Raw genomic sequence first — 18,890 nt, forward strand, 5'->3', positions numbered from 1 at the left:
ACTGGTTTTTGAACCAAACTAGTTTGTATAAGTTTGTGAGCCATTTAGATCCCTGCTGTCTGCTCCATGCTGCTTTTCGTGGGGAGCAGAAAATGGAGAACAGAAAGAACAGCCATTTAAACCCCTGACTTATGCTCCCTGCCACTTTTTGTAGAGAAGAAAGCAGGGGTTTATATGACTGTGAGCCATTCAAACCAAACAGCTGAGTGGCAGAGAGCCATTTAAACCTCCACTTTCTTCTTTTCACAAAACTCCACAAATGGCATCAAAATTTGTGGAAATTCATGGCCGCTCTCCAGTTTACTAGCATCACTTTGCAAACCATGAACCAGCCAAAATTCGTGACAAACTTTCGTTCTTAAGATGGTTTGTGCCAACCATAGACAGATTACTTGCTTTTTCCCAAATGAACAGAGATGCCATTTCAGATTTCATTGGGGGGGAGTACATATGTTTCAGAAAGAAACAGTGACTAACTATAGAATACACTAGAGGTTAAACTACAAAAAAGCAGTGGTACTAAACCACTCAGCCTTCGGGGAGGGCAGTATAAAAATATGAATAAATAAACAATACTTCATGCTGTAGCAACATTATCACTGTGCAAGGGGATTTGTGCCTTTGGCACATATAATCTGAAACAGTCACAGTGGAGTGACACCCCATCCCCCGCTATCTTTAAATGGCACCTCTGCAGAGGAAGCTGTTCATTTGTTGACTGAAGTCTTTCTGCACAAATGAAAATCTGGAATTTTAATGCAGTTAGTCATCTTTAACAGAACAGATTGCATCCATTAATAACATATATTTTTAGCCAATGACACCAGAACTGTTTAAATAGCATTTGGCTCCAGATCATTTCACTTTAACTCAGAATTAATATACTATATGTTCATTTTTATTCAGTGTATATTTACTATGCACATATTGCCAATACATTGGGGGATATATAGATAAGACTACAACTGAATTTCTATGTCTGCTCAGTGAGAAATAAATCTTCTCCCAGCACAATGGGACTTACCTTCCAAGTAAACATGCGTAGGATTACCCCACACAGTGGCAAAGAATGAGTTCACACTGGTGTCTATAGTAAAAACAATTTCCTGCATCCCACACAGCCATCTGCACTGAAGGCAATGCTTGAAATCACCTATGAGTGTCAATAGATGACATGCTTTTGTATAATAATGATAAATGCTGAGCCATAGTTAGAATATGCATTGCTTTTCTTCTCTGTTCTCACTTGAGCCTTAAGTAGCATTTTATTTTATTTGGGGGGGGGAGGGGCACAAAAACCTCTTAATGGAGCTATAATGAAAGGGGTTTTCCCCCCCTAAAATTTCATTTGTGTTTGCCTGCAGAAATCATTCTGTGTAGAGTTAATCCTCTACAGAAGGGATCTCTTTGGTTGATACAGGAGGGAAGAGTTACAGAAGCTGGAGGGGAAAAGCTGCTGTGGGAGGGACAGCTCTGGTCAGAAAACTGAGCCGTTTAGACAATGAAGTCTAGGCTGGGTAACTGAATCCAGAGTGTGAGGGAGACGTGCTCTCACAGGGTGCTCTTGAGGGAAAAACACAGAGGGACTGGCTAAGGGAGGAACCTTGGAGATTATCCCAAACCTAGCCAATGATAGGGACTCACTTCTGGGGATAGAAAGTTTCCTTAGTCCTGTGTTCTGAGAGTACCAATAAGGGTTTCAAGGGAAGACTGGAAAGTTGTCTCTCTCTATATATATATTTGAATAGGCATAACCTGCTAAACCCATAATCTAGACCTGATTCTTTTATTTAGTCCCCCCCTCCAAGAGTTTAATAAATGCATTTATTTGTTAAACTTTGCAATGCCTCTTGTGTGTGGTGATTTACTAAGGTAGAATTACATTTCATTGGTTGTGAGGGAGAACACCCTAATCCAACAGGCTGGTGCTAGATTTCCCTATAACAGCAAAGCACTGGAGGGACAAACACAATAAAGCCTTGAAGGGAGACTATACATAAAGCTCACCAGCCAAAAGAAAGAGAGAGGGATTTTTATTTGAAAGGAAGTTTATTTCAGCCACAATCCCCGTCTCCCTCACAAAAATAAAGGTGTCTCCAGACATAAGGATTGGGTTAAGTGCCTGGTCTTCTCCTGGCTGTGACATTTGTCATGAATGTCACAATTGTCTGTAATGCACAAGTGCAAAACTTACACTGGCTACAAAATGTGTTCCATTTTCTTTTCCACATTGTCCCAAAACTGCATAGACTCTGCAACATAGCATCAGAGTCTCAAAGATACATTAAAACATATGAGTAAAAATAAATTTCCAGCCAGATCCCATGTGTATTTCCTCAAAATCTGGCTTTGCTGATTTAAATGGGACTGTGCTACCCTGCTGGGCGCAGCCAGGGGAAGCTGAGATACTACGCTCTTGGCCGAGACAATCACTGTCCATAAGTGAGGTCTAGTCCAGGCTGGGTCCATCTGAAGAGGAGAGAGGTAAGGGTGGAAAGACCAAGTTTTACTGGAGCTGAAGAACCAAGCAGGAAACAAGCCGAGAGTCCAAAAGCCAAGCCGAAGTTTGTGAGACAAATCAGGAATCCAAGAGCCGAGGGTCCACGAATCAGAAACTGAGAGTCCAGAAAACCAATCCAAAGATCCAAACCGGGAGGGAGCTTTGCCAGGCAGGCATCTCAAGCGACAGGCAAGTTCAACTCCCGATTGCACCCTCAGAGAGACTCCTGCGCTGCCTCTCCTTAAATGCAGCCACTCAGTTGTCCGCAGCTGTGGCCGATGCTTTGCTGATCAAAGGCCTTCACATAGCTCCCATCTACTTTGACAGCCCACCACGAGATGGGTGCTACACCTCTCAGCTGTCAAGTTGGCCCACTGCTGTTGCCTTCCGGATCCGGTCAACATCTCAGGACTCATCTTGGGTGCAGTAGGTGCTGGCAAGATGGATGGGGTGGCAGCCTGGCCAGGACCAGTTTGATTGTCCTGGCAGCACCTGGGAACTGCAGATTATACCCTGGATCCTTGCTGCCTGACCACACTGCCTTTTCTAACAGTTGCGGCAGCAGCTGAGCTGGTTCAGCGAAGACTTCCAGCAGCCAGGGTGCTAATCCAGGCAAAATTTCTGGTGGCAGCAGCATAAACATGACAGGGCCTTAATTCAAAGTTCTATCCCAGGGACTATCACTGTAGCCTAGAAGCTATCGCTCCAGACTGAGTCCTGAACTGTTTTACTCAGAAGTAAGTACACTTTTTATTCAATGAGGCTTAATCCTATGAAAGAGGAATGCAGTTAATTCTATGTTTAAGCACTATGCTTGACCCATTCCCGTGCTTTTTGTGATCCATTCATGGGTTCATTTCCACTTTTGCTATAGAGGAAGCAGATCAATTGTCTTCAGCTGCAAATAGTGCTGGCCAGCATCAAGTCAGCTTGCTAGGTTGGATCACTTCAATTATGGTAAATCCATTTGGTGAACTAATTTCTGGCAACATTTGCAGCATCCCTAATTGATCACCCAAGATTTTAAGAATGATATAAATTAAAAAATAATCCAAGTTTCTAAATTGTTTCAAGGGTCTGCAAATGAACTAAATTCCTCAGCTCATGTTGCTTTTCAAAGATCATCAGCTCATGTTGCAAGTTAAACAACTTGTTTAACTTGTGTTGTTGTTTTTTTGGTGGGGGGGTTGCATGCTGATTGTCTTCAATAATATTTTCATGCCAAACCCTCCTGCAGTAATTAGAAAATGCTATATCTGTTCTGCTTTGTTTTAAGATACCCAAATCCTTAATGTTTTTTGAATCTATATGTCCTTTCCCCAGTGATTCCTTCCCATCACAATCTATAAATGAATTTGGAAACGTCAGGCCAATCTTACTAAATCAATATTCATTGGCTCTTTTATTTTTAGTGATTTTGCACTAAAATGGTGATCAAATTATTGCACTTATGTAACAAAAAGCAGCCAATACTTGACCTGAAGATGTAAGGCTGAACTTCAAATTACACAAACCTCAGGTTGCATCTGTGTATTAGGACTTTTTATTAGATGTGTACACTAAGTCTCCACTAGGAACTACTTCCCAAAATTTGGGGATTGGGACTAAAATTGCCAGACTCCAGTTGGGGCCTAGGAACCTCCTCCCTCCCCGGTTTGTCACCTTCCCCCACTTAAAGGTTTTCAGAAACTAGGAGAATACTTCCCCCTCAAAAAAAGCAGGCAAGAGATCTGAAAAACAAATGTGATGTTTCTACATCACCCAGAAATGACAGTCAGCAGAGATGGGGGAGGGGGACATTCTGGTTTTGAGGCAAAACTCTATGATAAGAAGCTAATTTTACCATAGACTTTTGCCCCAAAACCAAAGCATTATCCCTGATATCACTGATATCATTACGACACTTCTGGGTGATATAGAAACATCACAATTTTTCAGGCTTCTTTCCTCCCTGCTCCCCTTAAACTCCCCACCCACACCATTTTCCCAACCTATTTGTCCTGCAGGGAAATCCTAGGTGTACACAAATAGTCCCCAACACCACAAACAGTTCTTTGAGGGCTACTTCATGATTCAGAAAAAGGCCTAAGTTCCTTCTCCCTGTGCCCCATGCTCCAAATACAAATTAGGCTCTAGGCACCTGGGAAACAGTGCAATCCTAAACTGAGTTATATTTGCTACAAAATGTGTTCCATTTTCTTTTCCTAAATAGAGTTACAATATTCTAATCCCGTTCATTTCAGTGGATTTAGAAGGGAGAACTCTGCGTAGAAGTCCTCTGAAAGATTCCAGTAGTGGATCTGCAGGACTCATCTGATTCAAAGTCCTTGCTGCAGGTCCAGACACAACAAATGCTAATCAGTGCTAGTGGACACTTGGGGTTTTGAACCCCTGCTCATGAATATGTATTACAGAGATTGATGCTACAAACCTATCTTTTGTCTTGAACGAGAATCTGAATGTTTATGAACAGAAATGACTTGCAGTCCTGGTCACAGTTATGCTGTTTTAATTCAAATGAATAAAATGGGATTCACACACTCCAACTGCCCCAATTCAATGGTGAGTTAGGCAAGATTTTCACTAAAAATTGATACACTTGGAAAATATTGGTTTAATCCTCTCATAAACTTAAAAACTGCAGAAATTCTGAGTCATGGCTATTTTTATTTTAAGCAGGAAATATGTAATGATAACATATTAAACCACAGGCAGGTTTCAGTTTTTGAGTGCAAATTGGCTGTTTCAAAACACCATCTCCAGTATCCACTGTACTTGTATCCACTGTACTAATACTGTTTTTTCTTAAATAGAAACAGATTTAAGTATTAGTTTAAGTTAGCTGAACTGCAGAAACTATGTTACAAAATTTGTGTTTGTTCTTTTGCACTAATTTCAAACTGCTTTGCTTTTCTGGGACCGTAGAAGAAATACAATTTCAAAAACACTATTTCCACTGGAATGGCCAAGCTACTGTTTGTTTTATCAGATTAGCATCTTCCTTTCCTCCAAAGAAATCAGGGTGAGACAGGCTGGTTAGAATATTAAGCCTTGCTTCCATGTTTTCCCTCTTTGTTGCAGTGATAGTATGCTGTGCAGTGCTTTCCAGCTCACTTAAAGACACCAGTCTTGCATGACTGGGTGCTTCTAGTTTCGGAAAAATCAGTCCATCACTCCAACCACTGTATCATATCAGCTCTCAGCATCAAGAGGGCCACCCTGATGAGGGGAAAAACTTCTAAAGCAGGAACTGTGCTACACTGCACGCGGTTCTGGAATATAAACCTTGGTACCCGTATGCTGCCTTTTCAGAACTGTGGTAAGCAACAGCTACATTGCTTGTGGTCTGGAATACATATATATTTATTTTAACTTCTATCCTGCAGTTCAGCAGATAAAGAAGACAAGACAGATCAACAGTTCATGAGGACAGGATGACTGGAAGTCTCAAGAGACAAGCAATCAATGAACATTTGTCAGCACAACTGAGAAATTATTGGTTGCATAAGCAAATTCAGTAGTGGCAATGCTGTCTCATGCAGAATAATGAATCACGTATCTTCACCGCTGGGACAGAAAAGCCCACAACACCATAACAAAAAGAGAAACTCTGGTGTAAAATTTATTCAGGATTTTTTTCAACAATAATGCAGAGCTGTTGGTCATAGGGTGTGGTCAGAAGGCACGAGTTATGGCAACTTTGCTGAAGCTAATAGTTTGGGTCTGGTCAGAGGATGGATTTGGACTCTTAAATACAAGGTACCTTTTCAAGGTACAAGAAAGGTGGATGAAACATCTGAAGTGCATTCTTAGAATAAAACTGACAGTATTATGGTAAGAACAGAGTCCAATTATCATTATTTCTTGGAATCCTTATTTAGAAGGGAGGGTTTACAACTATTTGTTTAAGAAACCACTAGAATATACGGTGTAGAGAGAACTGCTTTTAAGGATGCTGGAATGTACACAGTATTGGTATAAATTCTAAGGGTAATGCTATATCAACCCACTTTTCCTCCAAGGCACTTAGTATGGTTCAAATGCTTTCCCTCCGTATTCCCATTCTCATCTCCTTATCGGGTAGGTTAGGCTGAGCATGTGGCACACCACACAGGTTTTATTAAGCTGTGTTCCCTTTCTTTATACAGCTGGCAATTAATTTTCACGTAGGTAGTTTATCAGTAACATGAAATATTTAAGTTATCTATCTGTATATGAGTATACCCCCCTCTCCATCATGCAAAAACTGGCAACAATTGTATTAGATATAAAATCCCAGAAGACTAGAATCCTCATTTCACATGGTGCTTTAGGCACAAATGGAAGCAGCACTGCTAACAAGGACTAAAGCAGAATGGATGATGGAACAGTTCAAAGGTTTTAACCCATTAATCCATCTTAAAACCCTTCAACTACTCACTGAAGAGAAACCTTTACATTAAAAGTGATCCACAAAAAAGGAAAAAGGTGCACAATCAACAGAAGGCTATTTTATTTGTGTGGCACTTGAGAATTCTAGCAAAGTACCTTTTCTCCTGGCGTCACTGAGATTCTCCATATGCAGTGTGTGTAAGAGGGATAGCCATTTGGAAATCCTGGGGAGGAAAAGTTGCCTGTGGACTCTTGCAATGTTTCACCACATGCTGAAAAAAAATTGGGATTACAGGCACTGAAAGTTGCTTTACAAAGTACAAAATAAGTATGTTTCTTCTACACTGTAATTAATTACCAGCACAGGGAGAAATAAATGTAATCAAGTGATTGCAGTTTATGAAAAGAAAATAATTCTTAAAATTTGCTGCAACATTTTTTATCTACCAAAAGAAGTGAGATTATTTCCATATACTTTACCCTTACCTCAAATCAATACTGGTTCTTACTGTTACTGTTATGATTACTAGTATTATGGTTATAATGTACTCCCCTATGTTATATGTAAACCGCTCTGAGCTTTATGGGAGGGTGGTAGATAGACAGACAGACAGACAGACAGACAGACAGACAGACAGACAGACAGATGGATGAACTGCTCAAGAACAATCTTAATCTTATAATATCCTGAATATTTCAGGATCCATTTTTCCAGAAATGTATCTCTTTCTGCTTCACATTTTAGACAGCAAAAGAGAACATGGGATAATGAATCAAGTTGATTTGGTAGTCACAGTAGAGTTGGTTTGAAGGTATTTGAAAAAAATCAAACCTTCATCTCATCTGTTGGTAGTATGTTGCAGCATACAATCATATATGATCATCTAAGTACAGAGGCGGACCGAATTCAGTGGAATACATATTTCCAAGGAAGAGTAGAGAACATTTCTGCCTAGCATACCTTGGAAGAGCATTCTAATCTTATTTAAACAGTTTCTGTATAAGTAGTGAGAGCCATCTTGGTGTAGTGGTTAGGAGCGTGGACTTCTAATCTGGCGAGCCGGGTTTGATTCCCCGCTCCCCCACATGCAGCCAGCTGGGTGACCTTGGGCTTGCCCCAGCGCTCATAAAGCTGTTCTGACCGAGCAGTGATATCAGGGGTCTCTCAGCCTCACCCACCTGACAGGGTATCTGTTGTGGGGAAAGGGAAGGGAAGGCAACTGTAAGCCGCTTTGAGACTCCTTCAGGTAGAGAAAAGCGGCATATAAGAACCAACTCTTTTTTTCCTTCTTCTGCTCCTACTAATTTTTTTATTTCACATAAGCACAAGTATCTCTTTTTAGCGTCTACAATGTCATGCCATCTTGACCACCTGCAATTCATATGCTGAGATGTTTTTAACATTATACAGTTGATATTTATATTTTATTATGGCCTTCCAGATTGAAGTTGAGATTTTGGAGAGGCTAAGTCCAAGTAACACTTCAACAGAACCAATGTATGGTAGCAAAGTTAATATTTTGTGGGAAAAGACAGATCCTTCAATCAACACATTGTTTTGTCAGCTGACCTGTTAGGCATGGGTTGACAAGTGACCAGTTGAAACCCTGCCTCTCTGACAGCAAGACCCCATCAGCAACACATTCAAAAGACAGAATTACAGCTCCTAGCGGTGAACCAGAAGTGTAATCAAAAGCCACATTAAATATTAATGATATAGAAAATCTTTAGGCATTGGAGCAAAAAGACTTTGTGTAGCTTAATTAGATAGTGTCCTGTTAAATCTTATCTGAAATTGAGTTTAAGGGCAAGTTTCACATTATTTTGGGGATCTTTGATTGGGGCCGATGAAGTTTCTAACACTGTAATTCTATTTTGATTGGTGCTGGGACACTGGGAAATGATCCCTTCATATGTTGTTAATGACAGAAGGGGAGGGAGAAAGCAGTTAAAATTGAATACTTTTCTTTTTTTTCCGACAACAACTAATAGTATGCCTGTTGGATGATTAGTATGGGATAATGGTGTGATAAAGGTAAAAGGTAAAGGTATCCCCTGTGCAAGCACCGAGTCATGTCTGACCCTTGGGGTGACACCCTCTAGCGTTTTCATGGCAGACTCAATACGGGGTGGTTTGCCAGTGCCTTCCCCAGTCATTACCGTTTACCCCCCAGCAAGCTGGGTACTCATTTTACCGACCTCGGAAGGATGGAAGGCTGAGTCAACCTTCAGCCAGCTGCTGGGATTGAACTCCCAACCTCATGGGCAGAAAGCTTCAAACAGCATTTCTGCTGCCTTACCACTCTGCGCCACAAGAGGTTCTTAATGATGTGATGGAAACCTTCCCTCCTGCAGCACCAAGTCAGTATTACTGTAGAGCTTAATGTTTTAAAAAATCTGGACAGTTAAGCCCCAACAACACATAACCATAATGGACTTAAACTCCAGCCCAGACACTAAATATGATTAATACCATTACGTCCAAATGCTGTCTAAATATCTTTAAATAGGACAGGGTCCTATTAAATAAAAGAGTAAGGCCACCTGGGGAGGAGTTAGGGCGGGCCCTGTCCAGGATAAAAACTCAGAGGGCCCAATCAGGAGCCTGATTGGGCCCTCCGAGTGTCCATCCAGGGCCAAGAAGCCAATGGGGAGGCGCGCAAAGTGCCTTCCTATTGGCCCCTCACCAGGACAGACCAAAATTCCATTCACCCAGCTAGAGTCTGGCTGCCAGTCTGCTCCTGACCACCGAAGGGAGAGGAGGTCAGCAGGGCTGCCAACGGGGATGAGAACAGAGGCTTGGACAGGCTGCACCAGCCCTTTTCGCCCCAAGGCTGTCCTAACTGTCATGTCCAACTGTAAATTGCCTCAGAACCCTGACAGAGCTGGCAGGAGGCTGCAGAGTGCTCCCCCTTCCCCCCTTCAGGTCTGCTGCGAAGGAGCCTCTGACAGCCCCTGACTGACCACAACCCTGTCCAAAGTAGCCCTTTCTGCCTGGGGAGCTGATCTTTATACTCTGCAGGTGAGCAGTAATTCCAGGAGCTCTCCAGGCCACACCTGTAGGTTGGCTACCCTTGGGTGGGAAATATTCCTGGAGGTTTGGAGGTGGGACTTCAAAATCGTACAATGCCTCAGAGTCCAGCCTTCAATTGAGCCATTTTTGCCTGCAGTTGGGAGGGAGTGGTGCAGGAGTGTCCCTCCTGGCCTATGGGTTATGGGTTATGGCCAGCCCTTATCAGCAACTGTTTGTATTCTGGGGCGCAGACAGGCAGACCAGCATCAGTCCTGTGAGTCTGGAAAGTGCAGGAAGATCTAAATAAATATTTACAGCCTGAAACTAAATAGAGAACAAGTAAATGTCTGGAGACACATCGTAACTGAAATAGTAATTGGCAAATAACCTTGGCCTGGCAAATAAAAAAACAGTATTAAAAACCTTACTAAGGTCAAGACTGCTGTGCACAGACAGTCTTCCTCTTAGGGTTGCCAGCTTCCCTGTGAGGCTCGCTACCCCACCTCCCTCATGGGGAGTCTGCTATGGGGAGAGAAGGGGAAGACGATTGGAAAATGCTTTGAGACACCTGAGGCCTGCTGGGTCACTGCGGCCCATTCCCAGTTCTCTCAGATCTCTCACAACCCTACATACCTCACAGGTTGACTATTGTGGAGAGACAAATGGAAAAGGTGTTTGTAAACTGCTTTGAGACTCCTTTGGGTAGTAAGCAATAGGGTACAAAAATCCGTTCTTCTAAGGAGCAACCATGAAAGAAGCATGTGGGCACATAACATTTTACCAACAGTGAAAATATGGGAGACAGAAGGAACAGGGTGGACACCTGTGTACTGTGACTACCCTATGTGCATTAGGGCAGAGGGGCATTTCGGTGAATGTGGCCTAATTCACACAAGAAGGGAAATGACGCAAAACTGGGGGGAATTGGTTGCCATGTAATCTTCCCCTAAGAAGAGTCTCCAGTCTGATTTTCCCTTCATATATCTGAGGACATGGCTCTGGAAAGCTCATCTGTAACCACTATGCCACAATTCCCAAAGGTCAGTCCTCTCCCACAATCAACGAACATTCCACACCACAGGTTCTTGACACCCATATCTCCACACCCATGGCCTCATTTGCCACCATGCCACCACAACCTCCCACACAACACACATGACAACCCCATGCCCTTACAGACTGGACAACTCCTCCCCTTCCTGTTCCCACTGCCAAGCTCTAGCGCCCGTTGTATTCTTGGAGACAACGGGCTTTGCCCCTAGTATTTTATATGTCAGATAAATAGTTCGTGCCATCTTGACACCCTTCTAAGCCCACTGACTTTAACAGATCTGGGATGTAAATCTGTTTACGATTGCATCATGTATCTATAGAGAATGAAACTTGACTGGCCAAAATATTTTGTTTGTTTCTCTTTCCACGCCAAACTCACATCGCATAGCATCTAATCAAAGATGAGCAAACGATTAAATAAAGTATTCATTACCAGCCATCTTCAATGGAAACATCATCGGTAATTACCAGCATTTATTTTTAATTTTGCAGTCACTAGTAATTCCACTAAACTGCAGACAGTGCTGGTACCCTACATTTCCTCAGTAATGATTGCTATGGAATGAAAGATGGACTGACAATTTGTCCAAAAACTTTTCATGAAACAAGCTTACTGCTACAAATGCAAGAAACACAAAATACAATACAAGAGAACTGAGGTTTTAAGATCTGTATAAAAAATTAGAAAAATTCTACATCTGTAAGACTAGCCACACTTTAAAGAAATAATTACTTGCAGCTAGAAGATTGCTGAGTGCTTCTTCCCACATCCCATTTCATAGTACCCCAAAGGCAAGTCACTGCTCATATCTTCAGCAACTGGAACTACCCACAAGAAGAGAAGAAGAACAAGGTTTTCTACTCTGCTTTTCTCAACTTTAAGGAGTCTTGAAACAGTTACAATCACCTTCCCTTCTTCTCCCTTGTGAGGTAGGAAGAGCTGAGAAAGTTCTGAGAGAGCAGTGACTGACCCAAGATCATCCAGCAGGTTTCATGTGGAGGAGTGAGCAATCAAACCCGGTACTCCAGATCAGAGTCTACCCCTCTTAACTGACTCAAAAATATGCCACACTGACTCAAAAATATTGAGCAAAGCCCCAGTTGTACACATGGTTACCTGTCTCCTCCCTTCCTGGTAACATCTCTTTGTTGAACCATTCTCACTGTTAACAAGTCTTAATGATGGAATCAACTGATGATAGATAGATAGATAGATAGATAGATAGATAGATAGATAGATAGATAGATAGATAGATAGATAGATAGAGAGAGAGAGAGAGAGAGAGAGAGAGAGAGAGAGAGAGAGAGAGAGAGGGGGGGGGGATAGAGAGAGAGAGAGTACACACAGTTGCATTTCCTGATATTCATAACTTGTGAGTTTTTCCTCTTTCTTCCCTTCCCTTTTCTCCTTTTGCTTTGTTACTCCAATAAAACATTATGTCAAGGATCTATTTCATTTGCTTCGATTAGTCTCTAGCAGAAGGCTAGCCAATTTACAAAACAGATCAGTAAATTAAAACAATCCAATTCATAAGGGAAAATATATGAGTAAGCAGCAGTAAAAGGAATGCCAGCCTTTGTGGCATTTCTGACTATATAGTATGATGCTATCTTCCCCATTTGTCATATACATTAGTTGTTATCTCACCACAAATTTCAAATCCTGCTTTTGACTGAGCAATAATTTGGCATTTATAATTTAAAAGCACACATTACAACAGTTCGGTGGCTCCCAGTATAATTAGCTGAAATTCCAAAACAGGAGAATTCAGAGGGTTTCTGGCCTTCATTTCCTTGCCAATTATTACAACATACATCTTATTTGTGAGTAGATTTTAAAATGGCTTGCTGTTAGCAAACTTGAGCTGTATGTTACAATACATTAATAGTGGGTTTCATTGTTAAAGGCAAAAGTGAATATAAAATATAGCGAAGGTCACAGCAAGTTATTCACAATGCCACAGAACTAATTTTACCACTTTTCATGCCAGAAAAAACTAATTACTGCCTCCATAATATACATCTCTGTTTTCACTGTGGTCATGTACACCCCTTTTTCAAGTTTAACACTGGTTATATTTCCTGTATTGACTAGCTAAATGAAACAAAACTGCAGGTTCTTTCAGCATGATTTGTGCTTTTGGCATGCATACATCGTGCATTGGTCCATTTAACTGTGTACAATAATATTCAGCCAAAGTGTAGAAACAGTGAGTGGGACAGAAAATTAAGTGCTCTTAGGGAGCAATAAATAATTGAAACACAGAGGTGGCCTCCTTCTGCTTTCCTTCCATGAATCATGCCCCTGAGACAGCTGAGAGCTACTCAGCTTGAGGTGGGTTCCAGCAGCCTCACCCCAGACAAAGTACAGACAAAGGCTTCAGCCAGGAAAGGGAAGTGACATAAATGGTGGGCAAATGTAAACGGTGATGTATCACACACGCTGGAGAGCAGGATAAGAGTAGGTGGTGCTGAAAGACTGTGGGAACAGGTGGTGGATGGCAGGCAATAGAGGAACAGTGGCCAAAGGAGCAACAGCCAAGGTTCAAGATTCGCTGCAACCTAATCAAACATTAAACTTCCTGCCCAAACATTTCCTGCACTTTATTCATAATTTCAAAAACCCAAACCAGGTAATTGTATAGCAGGACAGCTAGATTCCAATGCTGGAATGTTCTACTCTGGATTAAATCTATAATATTTGAAACAAGAAGTAATAGAATAGCTTTCCTCACCTTCATCTAGGATTGCCAGCCGTGGCTAGCACCTGGTGATAGATTGGGGGAGGTATTGTGGGGGTGCTGTCCATGTCACAGCATAAATCACGTCTAGGTTTTTGTGAGAAGTGATACAATGCTATTATGTCAACTGTGATCACTCCCTCCATTTTGTACCCACAGACCAACCGAGCATAAGCAGGGGTTGGCATTGTCATCAAGAGACCTAGCAATCCTACATTCATTCCCAGTAAGTGAATTGCTAAAATAGACAAAAACACTACACAATTCAGTAAAAGCCAAATCAAGCCATTTATGTCTTGGTACCTAGCATTCTGGATTTCTTATGACTTCATGCAGATGGTCTGCTAAATGCTATTTCAAAACCATATATATATATAAGTGTAGTATTGGTGGGTACCTGGACAGCGGTATAGCTTTCTTGCTTGAGCGATATCACCTTTACTTAATCGGGTGCGCTGACCAATGGCAGGTCGTATACCGTTATCATCACGGGAAGGAAGTATGGTATCCAGAAACATGCCCCTAAAATGTTAAAGATCAAAGAAACCAAATCAATTTTCAAGTAAAACTAGTCTTTGAATTCACAAAATATAAATTTCATTTTGCAGACAATGCAACCTACTTGGCCAAATTATGATCTCAAACAAAAAGGAGGTAGCATAACAGAAATTTCAACAATGATAAAAACTACCAGTGGCCACTGTGATTTGTTTAAAGCATTTTGCCCTGTAATTTCTTTTTGTATGTACATATGTGTGTATGTGTATGTACATATATATATATGTATTGCATAATATGATATGATATAATATGAGCTTCTTGTGGCGCAGTAAGGCAGCTGACATACTGTCTGAAGCTCTGACCATGAGGATGGGAGTTTGATCCCAGCAGCCGGCTCAAGGTTGACTCAGCCTTCCATCCTTCCAAGGACGGTAAAATGAGTACCCAGCTTGCTGACGGGTAAAACGGTAATGACTGGGGAAGGGAATGGCAAACCACCCTGTATTGAGTCTGCCAAGAAAACGCTAGTGGGCCTCACCCCAAGGGTCAGACATGACTCGGTGCTTGCCCGGGGGATACCTTTACCTTTTTAATAAGATATGTAAATATATGTATAAAGGTAAAGGTATCCCCTGGGCAATTTATAAATAAATAAATAAATAAATAAATAAATAAATAAATAAATAAATAAATAAATAAATAAATAAATAAATAAATAAATAAATAAATAAATAAATGAATGGGACTTGATCAGGAAATGTTGGGTTTTCCTGGTTTGTGATATACAACCACGTAAAAATTCATGGAAACATTTCTGCTCAAACCCCTGTTATTATTACAAACACTGTACCTTATTATTTTGAAAGTTTTATGTGTCTGATCTTTAAAACAAATTTTAATTTATGATGGTTTTACAACCATCCATGTGTCCTACATATTTTAAGTCAATTCTTGCAATCATTAATGAGTACTATAATTGCTTTAAGGGCCTTCTCTTGCTTTCAAAGATCTTCAATACATCTCTGGGGTCCAACCATTTTTACAATGTGTTGATGTGCTTGTGTTTATTTACTGTGTTTTGATCAGAAATTGTTCCCCACTGTCACACCTCATCCTAAATATTTATGGATTAGTGCCGCAACCAATGTATTGATTGACTTGATTTCTATACTGCCGCTCTCATTTGACACATGGCAGTTTAAAATAAAATGATAAAAAAACAGTTAAACTCCTAAAAACACCCCTTAACAAAATTAACAATTTTATTAACAATTGTTAATAAAATTAACAATTAACAAGATGGCAGTTGATGGGAATTTCAAAAAGACTCCACTCACACACAGGCACATACCCTGTTCAACACATGGTTCAAAAGCTCTTTCTATGGGACCGAGGGCTCTGACCTGACATATACATTGGGGATCCGCCAATGGTAACTCTGGGACCCGGTAATGGCCTCAACCAAACGCCTGATGGAAGAGTTCTATTTTACAGGCCCTGCGGAAAGCTGACAATTCCAACAGGGCCCTTAGGTCTTCTGGAAGCTCATTCCACCAGGTTGGGGCCAGGGCCTCGTTGAGGTCAGGCAGATGTCCCAGGGGCCAGGGACAACCAGTAGATTCATACCCGCAGATTGGAGAGCCCTGCAGGGGTCATAGACAGATAATTGGTCCCGCAGATAAGCAGGACCCAGGGCACTTAGAGCCTTAAAGGTTAAAACCAATACCTTGAACTTGATCCGGAAGCAGACTGGTAACCAGTGCAGATGTTGTAGTATCTGCTGAATGTGGAACCTCCAAGATGTACTAGTGAGGACCCTTGTAGCTGCATTCTGTACCAGCTGCAGTTTCCATATCAAAACCAAGGGAAGGCCCACATAGAGCAAGTTAAAGTAGTCTAGCCTGGAAGTGACTATTGCATGAATCACTGTAGCCAAGTGTTCTGAGGTCAGGTAGGGTGCTAGTAGCTGTGCTTGGCGCAGATGGAAAAATGCCACTTGGGCTACCTTTGAGACCTGATCCTCCATAGAAAGAGTGGCATCAAAGGTCACTCCCAAATTCCTGGCAGTTGGTGCAGGTGTTAATTGCACCCCATCTAGGCATGGGAGGTGCGCTTCTTGATCCTGGCCTCTTCTACCCAGCCAGAGTATCTCCATTGAGTTTCAGGTGACTCTGCCTGAGTCATCTAGCCACTGCTTCCAAACAACTGGCAAATGTATCCGGAGGGGGGGAAGTCCAGCCAGCCACTAGGACATAGAGCTGGGTGTCATCCGCATACTGTTGACAACCCAGCCTAAAGCCCCAAACCAGCTGGGCCAGAGGGCGCATGTAGATGTTAAAATGAGTACAAGAGAGTATTGTCCCCTGTGGTACCCCACACGGGAGCCGCAAAGGGGATGACAACTCATCCCCCACAGCAACCCTCTGTTCCGGTTCCGGAGAAAGGAGACCAACCATTTCAGTGCAGTCCCCTAATCCTGCTCCTGGTGAGGCGGTGGGCCAATAGCTTGTGGTTGACCATGTCAAACACGGCCAACAGATCCAGAAGCATGAGAATGGCCAAACCACCTCAATCCAGCTGGCGCCAGATATCATCCGTCAAGGCAACCAGCACAGTCTCCACTCTGTGGCCAGGATGGAAGCCAGACTGGTATGGATTAAGGGATGAAGTTTCTTCCAAGAAAGCTAGGAGCTGGTCCGCCATGGCCTGCTCCACCAATTTACCCAGAAATGCAAGATGCGAGACCAGGCAGTAGCTGGCGGGGTCCCGTGGGTCCAGCAATGTTTTTTTCAGTAGAGGGCGTACTACAGCCTTATTTTTTAATCTCACTGAATTAGTTATTGTGACATTTTAACTAAAAATTAAGAGAACATCCAAGGGAGGCCTAAAGAACAAAGCAAGCCTCTCCTTGGAAAAAAGTATTTTAACTGTACCATTACTACACAAAAGAATGGAATACAAGAACAAGTCCTGACTGCTTTCCTTTTTTGTCACTATACACATTGAGTATTTTCTGAAGGCTCATTTTCCATCATTGTAATCTAAAAATGATCAAATTAGTGTCACTCAAAAATAAGAAGATATGTTATGACCATGAATAAGAGAAATTCTACTATACACTGGCTGAAAGCATCCCATATTGTTTCTATTCTTGGCAGAATGCTTATACAGTATCCTGCAATAACCTTTATTCTGAAAGATTTCTGGCATCTCTACTTTTAACATTCTTGGAAATCATTATTTTACTTTGCTCCTGCTACAGTCAAAATAGGACTTGTCCCATTTGAAGACAATGACTAGGATTTAACAGCTCTGATAAATGTACAGGAAGTCCTACATTTTTTATGGTTCCAGGTTTTGAAGGGTCCTGTCAGAGAGCATGCCCAGGCCCCTCCTCCTGTTCTGCCCATGACCAGGGCTGACATCTTCCTTCCCATGTCCACACCTGTCTGTGCCTCCTTCCCCTGCCTACTCATGAACCCCTCCATGTTCACAGTCACCTCCATGCCTTTTCCTCAAGAGGACTGGCCAGTGTGTACAGCTGGGAGCGTCACTGCTCTGATTGTCAGGAACACCGCTCCCACTATCTGCATGCTGTCCCTTGGTGATACTAGGCAACTGTGACAGACAGCTGCTTAGGATGTGGTTGCAACTAGCTACAACTAGTAGATGAGAAAGTGATGCATAAACAGGTGTTTTGGGCTTCATGAAAGTAGGGAGTGGGTTATAGGTGGCATTGGGCCCTACCAGACTCCGTGCGCATTGCCAGATTTGCTTTCCAAAGATATTTATGGTATTACCAGCACCGAGCAGGGGGACCCAATTCAATGGAATAACTGCCTTCAGGGACAAAAATGGGACACAATCAGACTATTGTACTATTAGCAGTACAATCCTAAACAGAGGATCTCATAGGAAGTTGTTGTCAGTGTTTCCCTAAATTTCTATTGGAAATAGGGGAGGGGAGACCACTTTTTTCAATTATTTTGTTTGGGTTTTTTGTTTTCCAAGCCCTCACATCTGCTCTCTACTGAGGACACATCAAAACTCTTTTTAAGCAAGTGTGTGCATCAAACATCATCTATAAAATATTCACATAGAAGCGTGGAATTAAAAGTCAAAAGGTATAACCTGAGACTCCAACCTTGAGAAGGTGTTCCTGGCATAATGCATAATACTATCAAAATCATATGGTTCCCCCAAAGAATTCACTTCCCCAGGCTCCATCTTCAGAAAGTTGTATTCCTGACCTGCAATTTACAAGCAAGTTCTCATGTTACCCTGAGTAAAAGTTTTGTGTGACACCCACAGACCACAAAGGAGCTTCTCCTGAAGACCAAGGCAAGAGGTGGTGAGCCAGCAGGAGCCCAAACTATTTGTGTCACAGCTCACTACATGTGACTCACCCAACTAATTAGCCCATATCATGATATGGTCTAATTATGACAGTTTATGAATACATTAGAATTTTCCCACATTAAACTGTATATGTGGCAGGGAGGGAAAGATCCATATTTTATCAAGTGCAAACAAATTATGCCCACCCCCATGACATATCATCAAATCCTCTAACCATATCGCTAAATCATAGTCTTGTCTTTTGGTCTATGACCGTATAAATAAATATTGATCTCTCAATCCTGTGTGCTACTGCCTCTTTGCAGCAGAACATAGAACTGATAATCATTACAAAACCTAACAGACACACACC

The 18,890-nt window shown here is 41.9% G+C and overlaps 1 protein-coding gene across 3 annotated transcripts in view; it reads right to left on the minus strand.

Moving 5' to 3' along the window:
• The window catches only part of TLL1 (tolloid like 1), a 240,000-nt gene that overhangs the window by 29,651 nt on the left and 191,459 nt on the right, over positions 1–18,890 (minus strand). For all 3 annotated transcript variants that reach the window (XM_077299956.1, XM_077299955.1, XM_077299957.1), the window contains exons 7-9: positions 18,324–18,429; positions 14,076–14,200; positions 7,028–7,143 (exon numbers count right to left, since the gene is read on the minus strand). In XM_077299956.1, coding sequence (XP_077156071.1) covers positions 7,028–7,143; positions 14,076–14,200; positions 18,324–18,429 — 347 coding nt within the window. The remainder of the gene's footprint in view (positions 1–7,027; positions 7,144–14,075; positions 14,201–18,323; positions 18,430–18,890) is intronic.

This window comes from Paroedura picta, chromosome 10 (genome assembly GCF_049243985.1).
Source record: "Paroedura picta isolate Pp20150507F chromosome 10, Ppicta_v3.0, whole genome shotgun sequence".
In the NCBI taxonomy this organism is placed as follows: Eukaryota; Metazoa; Chordata; class Lepidosauria; order Squamata; family Gekkonidae; genus Paroedura; species Paroedura picta.